This window comes from Schistocerca serialis, chromosome 3, assembly GCF_023864345.2.
Source record: "Schistocerca serialis cubense isolate TAMUIC-IGC-003099 chromosome 3, iqSchSeri2.2, whole genome shotgun sequence".
In the NCBI taxonomy this organism is placed as follows: domain Eukaryota; kingdom Metazoa; phylum Arthropoda; class Insecta; order Orthoptera; family Acrididae; genus Schistocerca; species Schistocerca serialis.
In genome coordinates, this window is record NC_064640.1 from 774,764,667 (window position 1) to 774,775,476 (window position 10,810).

Sequence of the window (10,810 nt, forward strand, 5' to 3'; positions counted from 1 at the left end):
TGAGCAATTCGGCGGTACGTCCACCCGGCCTCCCGCATGCCCACTATACGCCCTTGCTCAAAGTCCGTCAACTGCACATACGGTTCACGTCCACGCTGTCGCGGCATGCTACCAGTGTTAAAGACTGCGATGGAGCTCCGTATGCCACGGCAAACTGGCTGACACTGACGGCGGCAGTGCACAAATGCTGCGCAGCTAGCGCCATTTGACGGTCAACACCGCGGTTCCTGGTGTGTCCGCTGTGCCGTGCGTGTGATCATTGCTTGTACAGCCCTCTCGCAGTGTCCGGAGCAAGTATGGTGGGTCTGACACACCGGTGTCAATGTGTTCTTTTTTCCATTTCCAGGAGTGTATTCAACTGCTCTTCCAAGTCCTTTGCTGTCTCTGACAGAATTACAATGTCACTGGCAATCCTCGAAGTTTTTATTTTTTTCTCCCTTGGCTTTAATTCCTAATCCAAATTTTTCTTTTGTCTCCTTTACTGCTTGCTCAGTATGCAGATTGAATAACATTGGGGATAAGCTACAATCCTATCTCACTCCCTTCTCAACCACTGCTTCTCTTTCATGCCCTCGACCCTTATAAGTGCCATTTGGTTTCTACACAAGTTATAAATAGCCTCTTGCTCCATGTATTTTACCCCTGCCACTTTTAGAATTTGAAAGAGGGTATTCCAATCAACATTGTCAAAAGCTTTCTCTAAGTCTGCAAATGCTACAAACATAGGTTTGCCTTTCTTTAACCTATCTTCTATGAGAAGTCGTAGGGTCAGTATTGCCTTGCGTGCTCCTACATTTCTTCGGAATCCAAACACATCTTACCCAAGGTTGGCTTCTATCAGTGTTTTTCCATTCTTCTGTAAAGGATTCATGTTAATATTTTCCATCTGTGTCATATTAAACTGATAGTTTGGTAATTTTCACACATGTCAGCACCTGCTTTCTTTGGAATTGGGATTATTATATTGTTCTTGAAGTCTGAGGGGTTTCACCTGTCTCATACATCTTGCTCACCAGATGGAAGAGTTTTGTCAGGGCTGGCTCTCCCAAGTCTATCAGTAGCTCTAACGGAATGTTGTCTATTCCCTGGGACTTGTTTCAACTTAAGTCTTTCAGCGCTTTGTCAAATTCTTCATACAGTATCATATATCCCATCTCTATCAAGTTTCCCTTCTCATCTTCCTCTACATTCTCTTCCATTTCCATAACATTGCCCTCAAGTACATCTCTCTTGTACAGACCCTCTAGATACTCCTTCCATGTTCCTGCTTTCTCTTCTTTGCTTAGGACTGGTTTTACATCTGAGCTCTTGATATTCATACAGGTGGTTCTCTTTTATCCAAAGGTCACTCTAATTTTCCTGTAGGCAGTATCAATTTTACTGATACATGTTTCTACATACTTACAGTTGTCCTCTAGCCATTCCTGGTTAGCAATTGTGCACTTCCTCTCAATCTCATTTTTTATATGTTTGTATTCCCTTTCTCCTGCTTCATTTATTGCATTTTTATATTTTCTCCTTTCCTTAATTAAATTCAATATCTCTTGCATTACCCAAGGATTTCTATTATCCCTTGGCATTATACCTACTTGATCCTTTGATGTCTTCACTATTTCAGCTCTCAAAGCTACCCATTCTTCTTCTACTGTATTCCTTCCCCCTCCTCTTATCAATCGTTCCCTAATGCTCCCTCTGAAACCCTCTAGGACCTCTGGTTCTTTCAGTTTATCCAGGTCCCATCTCCTCAAATTCCTATCTTTTTGCAGTTTCTTCAGTTTTAATCTGCAGTTCTTAACCAATAAATTGAGATCAGAATCCACAACTACCCTTGCAAATGTCTTACAATTTAAAATTTGGTTCCTAAATCTCTGTCTAAGCATTATATAGTCAATCTGAAACCTTCTGGTGTATCCAGGTCTCTTCCACATATACAGCTTTCTCTCACGATTCTTAAGCCAAGTGTTAGCTCTGATTAAATTATGCTCTGTTCAAACTTTGACCTGGCGCGTTCCTCTTTCATTCCTTTCCCCCAGTCCATATTCACCTACTATTTTCCCTTCTCTTCCTTTTCCTACTATCAAATTCCAGTCCCCCATGACTGTTAAATTTTCATCTCCCGTAACTATCTGAATAATTTCTTTTATCTCATCATGCATTTCCTCAATCTTCTCCTCATCTGCCGAGCTAATTGGCATATGAACTCTTTGTTCACCTGATCAAAAGTCCTGTTCCTCCTGCCACCAAACTCCACTAATTCCCACTATACCTAACCTAAATCTATCCAATGTCCTTTTTAAATTTTCTAACCTACCTGCCTCATTAAGAGATCTGACATTCTGTGCTCCGATCCATAGAACGCCAGTTTTGTTTCTCCTGATAATGACATCCTCCTGAGTAGTCCCTGCCCAGAGATCCAAATGGAGGACTGTTTTATCTCTGGAATATTTTATGCAAGAGGATGCCATCATCATTTAACCACAAAGTAGAGCTGCACGTCCTCGGGAAAAATTACAGCTGTAGTTTTGCCTTGCTCTCAGCTGTTCACAGTACCAACACAGCAAGGCTGTTTTGGTTGATGTTACAAGCCAGATCAGTCAATCATCCAGACTGTTGCCCCTGCAACTACTGAAAAGGCTGCTGCCCCACTTCAGGAACCACACTTTTGGCTGGCCTCTCAACAGATACCCCTCCACTGTGGTTGCACCTATGGTACGACTATCTGTATCAGTGAGGCATGCAAGCCTCCCCACCAATGGCAAGGTTCATGATTCACTAAAACTATAATTTCCAGCAACTAACTTCTTGTGTTATTCACCAGTGCAGACTAAGAATATATTTATGTGGTAGTGAGAAAGTGTGGTCAGTTGTCAAAATGTTTTATGAAACATTTGTTTTCTTGACTGTAATACCTATAACTGTTGCAAGACTGTAAATAATTTAAGGAATGAAGGAAGCAATGTATGAAGCAGTAGTGCCACTGACTCATTGGAAGGCACATAAATGAGACTAAGAACTTTTCTAGATTTCAGACAAATCAATTTTCAGTGTTAACTGCATCTACAGCTACATACATACTCTGCAAACAACTGTACGATGCATGGGGAGAGTACTATGTTTCACTGATAGTCATTTCCTCTCCTATTCCAGTCACAAATAGAGAAAGCAAAAAATAACTGTCTAAAAGTGTCTGTACAATCCCTAATTTCTTGCATGTTATCTCTATGGTCCTTATTCAAAATGTACATTGGTGAAAGTAGAGTTGTTCTGCAGTTGGCCTCAAATGCTGGTTCTCTAAATCTGGGCAATAATGCCTTGCAGAAATAGCATTGTGTTCTCGTCAGGCATGCCCATTTGATCAGAATGAGATTTTCACTCCGCAGCGGAGTGTGCGCTGATATGAAACTTCCTGGCAGATTAAAACTGTGTACCCGACCGAGACTTGAACTCGGGACCTTTGCCTTTCGTGGACAAGTGCTCTACCATCTGAGCTACCGAAGCACAGCTCAGATGGTAGAGCACTTGCCCGTGAAAGGCAAAGGTCCCGAGTTCAAGTCTCTGTCAGGCACACAGTTTTAATCTGCCAGGAAGTTTCATATCAGCGCACACTCCGCTGCAGAGTGAAAATCTCATTCTGGAAACATCCTCCAGGCTGTGGCTAAGCCATGTCTCCGCCGTATCCTCTCTTTCAGGAGTGCTAGTTCTGCAAGGTTTGCAGGAGAGCTTCTGTAAAGTTTGGAAGGTAGGAGACAAGATACTGGCAGAAGTAAAGCTGTGAGGACCGGGCAAGAGTCGTGCTTTGGTAGCTTAGATGGTAGAGCACTTACCCGCGAAAGGCAAAGGTCCCGAGTTCGAGTCTCGGTCGGGCACACAGTTTTAATCTGCCAGAAAGTATCATTCCCATTTGAGTTCATGGAGCATCTCCGTAATAGTTGCATACTGATCAAACCTATCGGTAACAAATTATCAGCCTGCCTCTGAATTTCTTTGATGTCTTCCTTTAATCTGACCTGGTGGAGATCCCAAACACTCAAACAGTACTCAAGAATAGATCACACTAGTGTTCTATTCACTGTCTTGTTATACACCCTCCTGAAATTCTCCCAATAAAACAAAGTCAAGCATTCACCTTCCCTATTACCAAACTGACATTCTCATTCCACTTCATATTGCTTTGCAATGTTACATGTACATATTTAATCAAAATAACAGTGTCAAGCTGCACCCCACTAATGATAAATTTCAATGTTACAGGACTGTTTTTCCTACTCATCTGCATTAACTTACATTTTTCTAAGTAATTTTGTATATTTCTACAGCCACTCAAAGATGACACCTTCCTATACACCACAGTGCCATCACCAAACAGCCATAAATTGCTGCTCACCCTGGTCATACATAGAGTACATACACTTGTGTTGCCTAAGTTGTTTGACTATGCTGCAGAAGTTTTGCTGCGAAGCCATTAAACATTATCTGTTCAGATCTGTTCCCTCCCCATGTGATTTCCATATATTTGGAGCCCTGAAAAGACATTTATGTATATCAGTTTGCTTCGGATGAAGAGGTGCATGTCTGGGTACGATCATGGTTCCTTAGGCAACCGCAAACATTTTTCCATGAAGGCACTGACCATCTTGTCTCACAATGGGATAAATGCAGTGACAATTATGGTGATTACTTTTGAAATAATAAACAGTTTACTTATTTTTTTCCAACTGTCTTGGTTTCATTGCCCCTTATAGATGGCATTATATTTACCTAATTTGCACAGTTGAAATGAAATGCTAATCATTTGCATAGCCAAGTAAGTATTAAACTTTATGTCAGTTTGACATTTGTTGCACGCTGCCTTCATAATGGTGATAGTGCATTTACACAGATCGTAAATAATTTGCAATGTTCATCTAATGAGCAACAAAGATAAACATATCATTGATGAATACTACAATATCAGTAGGTGTTCGCTTCAAGCACTGGACTGTGACTGAACAGGTCTAAACACAGCATGAAGTATCAGCTGCCACCATCACATTTGTTAAATGCAAGACATTGAGTGAATGAGTGTATATAAAGTCTGCTTAGAATATATCATATAAAAATAGATCAGTATCCTTTCCGTATACTTGTGAGTGGAAAGAGAGAAAAAAGAATAGTAAAATAATGACCAATCTTCACTCTGAATAGGCAAATCTGTTGAACATTTGCAACCACAGTCCAGTATCTAACCAAAATTCAATGTTGTCACTTATTTTGGTCATATACACCAACAAATTTTGGTGCAAACAAAAACAAAAAAATAAAAATATTATGTGCCTAGTATTGACCCCAAGACTGCACACATGTTTAGCTCTCTCATTGTTACAAAAACTGATTCCAGCTTAATGGATGGTAAAGTCATCTTTTCGATTTTATGAGTGTGATACCTTCCCAATCAGTTATTTCTCTGATTCCCATCCCTGCCCCTGCACCATCCCTTATTAGCTGAAACCAAATACCACTTCCCTTCAACAATGTGTAGGAGTGAAACATTATTTTATGCATTATTTATTTTTGTTTGTTTATTTTCATGTTGCATAGATCCTTGATGTGCGTGTATCACTAGGATGTAGAACTTGTCAGATTATTTCAGTGATAACCATATCTAAATGGTCATGTAGCTTACAAACTAAAGCATGTATAAAAAGATACATGAGGTTCGAATGTTTAAACACCAACAGAGATTATAGTAGTAATACTGAATCTCACAAACAAATGATTGTAAACAGTACTTACATAGTCTTTCCAGAATTACAGATCTATCATAAACTAAAAGATAATGAAACTTTTCGTAGCAGTTTGTTTAAATTTCGGTTCAATTTATTTTTACCATTTTTTAGCATGTAAGGTTACAAAACAAAATAGAATCATAGAAAGCATTCCATGTCTTTCTGGGAATTCACAACTTCTAACCATGACGCACCACTCAACCAAAGCTATTGAGAACTGTTGGTGCTAGATAGCATAACCTGCCTTTGCTAAGTGCTAGTGCCACTACTATCATCTAATAAGAGACAACTTGGTGGTATAGTGTCTGAGGTTTCTGTGGTGGTTTTCAGTCTGTATATTTTATTAATTCAGTAATGGTATATTCTAACAAAGAGCCTATGGTATCTGGAGAATGTGACCAGAATTATATGGAAGCAGAAACAGTTTATCCAGTGAAATATCAAAGTCTTCTGAACTAGCGATGAAATGTTTTTTGGTCACTAGAGGCACAGATTTGCAATGAGGCCAGCTGCAGCTGACCCACAATTGTAATTAGTATGTCAGAAGATGTTTTAAAGATGACAGATGTGCAGATATTCTTGCTGCAGTAAATCTCAGTCCATCTCTTTCTACTTGAAGAGTGACATATGACTCGGCGATGAAAAGAAGTACTGTGTGGACAATTCTCGTTGTTTATGTCCATATCACTTCCATGTTCATCGTGAATGAAGATAATTTACAGACAAGAATCAGTTGCTGCTCTTGGTTCCTAAATCAAAACCTGGAGTTCACAACTATCATGCTTTGGACTGATGAAGCCACTTTCAAATCTAATGATGACGTAAATATCCATTATCTTCTGTGCTAGTCAGAAGGAAATACTCTCTGGTTACGGAAGCAAAACAACCATCACATCTGGAGCACAAATAGATGGTGTAGACTTATTCATGATAAAGTTACTGGAAATTAGTCTTTTGAGGACCTATTAAATGATGAGTGTTACTAACAGAGTCGGTAGTAGTTGTTCTGCTAGTGACACTGTTTCTAATGTGGTTGCAAGAAGATAGTTATCCAGCATATTCTCCTTGGTGGTAAGGCATTCCTTGAATCAAAATTTTCTTGTTTAGTGGTTCGTTAGAAGAGAGCAAATGAGTTGGCCACAGTTGTCAAATTCAATTCCCCCTGATTATATCTTTTTCGGATGCATTGAAAACATTGTCTATCAGCAGCATCCTACAGTGTGATATGGTATGAAAGATAAAATTATGGAAGCATGCTAGTCATTCCCAGATGCAGAGATGCTCTGGAATACTTAAAGTGTACAAAGTGGAGCACAGCTGTGCTTACAGCAAGACAGGAAGCATTTTGAACATCTATTACCATAAACCAAAACAGGGAAATGCAATACTTTCTAACAACTTTTAAGAAGTGTCAAAACTGCAAATATCAAAGCTGCATGCATAAGACAAAGATTTTCCTTATTGTAACACTGAATAGCATATTTATTGTCCTATGAACTTTCTTTTTCTTTCCTTAAGCTTTATTCAAATTGTCAGCTCCAGGAAGTTTCTTAATGATAAAACTGCAAAAATTAGACCAAAAACAACATTTGGGACTAAAAACGTTCAGTTTTTATAACTCTCTCCAATAGCAATAGTTATGTTTCCCATGTTCTCCTTTGAAATGCTGAAGAAGAACTTGTTTTCTCCATTTTCTAGTACCTTCTAGGTTCAAATGGCTCTGAGCACTATGGGACTTAACATCTGTGGTCATCAGTCACCTAGAACTTAGAACTACTTAAACCTAACTAACCTAAGGACAGCACACACATCCACGCCCAAGGCAGGATTCGAACCTGCGACCGTAGCGGTAACGCGGTTCCAGACAGAAGCGCCTAGAACCGCACAGCCGCACTGGCCAGCAGTACCTTCCAGGCAATGTAAATTTCACCATTCTGTGTTCCCTTATCAGTTTGCCTAAAATGTATTTTGACTGAAAATGGATGCTTCATTTCCATGAAAAAGTTCTTATATGGTAGGTTTGATGTCTGTTGCTTCCTGTAGTTTGCAGTTTTTGCCATCCAAGAAAGTGTTCCTAATTAATTTACTGTGTGTTAGATTTGTGTTGGTGCGGAAACTGAAATGAGATTGTGGGGTCAAAGATAATAAAAGACACAGCTTTGCTAGTGATTTTATCTGCATCATCTGAATGCATAAAATTTCTGCTCTCTCTTATGTAATCCTCACCCCTGCCCTTCCTCTGTTATGCCAGACATCTCTCCTAAGAGTTGTCAGGTGCCTTTTCTCTGATGTAGGGGTGGAACATTACATATACTTCTGTAGTCTCCCTAAAATTACTCATCAGTCATAAACCAAAAGGTAATTAAACTTTCCAGAGTGCTCATAATAAAAGCTGAAGAATTGTCTCAAGGCTCTTTTAATTTTCCTTCTATTTTGTTTCATTGTGATGTAAGAAAAAGATTTTACTTATTGTAACATTGAATAGCATATTTATTTCCCTTTGAATTTTCTTTTTGTTTTCTTAAGCATTGATGAAATCATCATCTCCAGGAAGTTACTGTTCACATTGGGTGTTCACTTGAGTAACATTTACACACACACACACACACACACACACACACACACACACACCAAAGGGTCTTCAAAGTTTGTCTATTCTATGCTACATACTGCAGCTACATTCAACTTATTACTTGTGAATGTCAAGACACAATACTTAAATTTGGGGAGATTCGCTGCCTTTTAATGCATCTTATAAAACTTGTAGTTTCAGACTGCAAATGTTTTAATACCAATTTAGGTATGTAATTAAGATGATTTATTTTCATTAGCACTGATCAAATTTATGAACAATTTTTTGTAAAAAAAACGTATTCCAACTTTACCAGATACACGGTAGCAATTCCTTCTTGTCTTTCTTATAACACTCACAGCTTACTTTCAGATTGCAATACATACTCACGGTTTAAACATTCATAACGATAAAATAGATATCAATGTATGGCATAGATATGTAATGACAAGTTCAGTGACTTATTACAAGAAACATGTCATCTCAAGAGACAGCAACACACTTCATAAATTACATAACGAAACCAGAAAGAAAATTGTTTGCACACAATATAGACTGGATTGTAGCTGTTAGGTTACAACTGATAGTTACATGAAAATGAGCAGTCTTTACTGGGCTCGTTTCAGCCATTATTGAGATGCTGTAACAATGTATCTGTCGGATAAAGTACTTGTACCTTGTTGCATCTACTCAAAGCAGGGATAGCATGTCACACTTTTCTCCTAAATACTCACTGAAAAGACAGCAGACATTATAAGACCTCCTTTTAGTTTCTGTGGTTTGAATTTTTTGGTGGTGTGGGTTATCAGGCCACAGCCCTCAAGTGTCCTGGTGGGCTGCCAGCTTATGGCCTGAATACCTGCCAAGGTTTTATTTCAGAATAAGACCACACTGAATTAATTTTTGTAGCCCAGTTTTTAATTTCAATCTAAAACCATATGCTAATTTAGTGTCTGGTAATCAAATATATGCTTGGTATTACTGTGTGCACCATCCTACAACTAATACTGTTTTATTTTCAGGATACAGGCATGTTTACTTAATGGATTATGAGCTGAATTATGTTTCACCTGCTTCACTTTTTGTACATGTGTCCATTAAAGAGGCCACATAGAAATGCAAATACTGAATTCAACTATAGCACACAGTGAGAGCAACGTGCAGTGAAATATATTGCATTTGGTAAATATAGGATATAGTTGTACTAGCACATTAAGTTGTATGTGTTGAATGCAGATGCTGCTTTCTAAAACTGATGACAGTCATTTCTGCTTACACTGAGTGTACCAGCTAGTAGACATAGAGAGCCTTATGGATATTTCAAAATGTTGTTGTGCGCTTGGAAATTTTTATATACATTTTGAAGTGTACTACAATTATTTCTTTGTACACATGTCTGATTTTCTGGGCAGCTACTGCAGTTCATACTCTTGTTATTCTGCAGGCTTTTGTATGTTTTGTACTGATATAAAACTCCTCATTTTGTAAAAAAAAATTGTAATGATATTTATGTAGAATTTTCCAAAATAAAGAATATGTAAAAGTTTTGTAAGGATCTATTTTGTACATTTGTATTGCTTTCAATAATAAAAATGTAAATTTATGGAAAATCTCATTAAAACAATGTAACAACAATGTTTTTACTGAGTATTCAAATAAGATTCCCAATCATTTTCCATTGTTCTAGTGACCTATGACAGACATTTGCTGGAAGAAAGGCATGGTTATTTGTTTTTTCATCTATGAGATCTTGTGGTTACATAGAATGAACAGTAAAATGCTGAACATCTTTTATCACAATACTGTTTCTACCATTACAAAACATCATAAATACGTAGTTACAATACATTTTATTGGTACATTATTATTAGTACTGGTTCAGTGGTTACAATTCTACTACTGTTTCAATACACAATACTGGTACATTATTATTGGTATTGGTACATTATTATTTTTTAAAGAACTCTTTCAGTCTATAGAAGCAATGGTCAATTACTGCAGCTTTAAATCCTGCACTGCTGTTTACTTGCTATTTGTTATTCAGTAATTTTTTAAATATATTTTTTGCAAGATGTGGAACAACATTTTGGCAGAGCTTAGTTTTTGTTCAGTCTATATAGAGATCCATTCTTTGGCCTGTAGTATGTGTGCACATCTTCATTTTTGAAGAAGAATGTGAGATTTTCAATTGCATACTGTTTTATGAATGCTACAGTTTTTATATACGTGTAGGCACAGAAGAGTGGTTCCTTCTATGATTCTCATGATTCTTTTTTCATTGTGAGTAGCTTAATGCTGTTTGGAGAAGCTCCTCAGAAAATGACTCTGTACTTCATGAGTGATGGAAAATTTGCGTAGTATGCACTTTTTTGGCAGATTTTGCTGCAGCAGCTTTCAAGGACCCTCATCACTTGGCAGGACATACTCAATTTTTTGATGAGACAGCCAATCTGAGTTCCCTACCTTACATTGT

The 10,810-nt window shown here is 38.0% G+C and overlaps 1 protein-coding gene across 2 annotated transcripts in view; it reads left to right on the forward strand.

Moving 5' to 3' along the window:
* Positions 1–9,972, forward strand: part of LOC126470621 (1-phosphatidylinositol 4,5-bisphosphate phosphodiesterase eta-2-like) — a 420,296-nt gene extending 410,324 nt beyond the window's left edge. For both annotated transcript variants that reach the window (XM_050098579.1, XM_050098580.1), the window contains exon 16: positions 9,360–9,972. In XM_050098579.1, the coding sequence (XP_049954536.1) occupies positions 9,360–9,451 (92 nt within the window). In that variant the 3' untranslated portion in view covers positions 9,452–9,972. The remainder of the gene's footprint in view (positions 1–9,359) is intronic.
* The last annotated feature ends 838 nt before the right edge of the window (positions 9,973–10,810 follow it).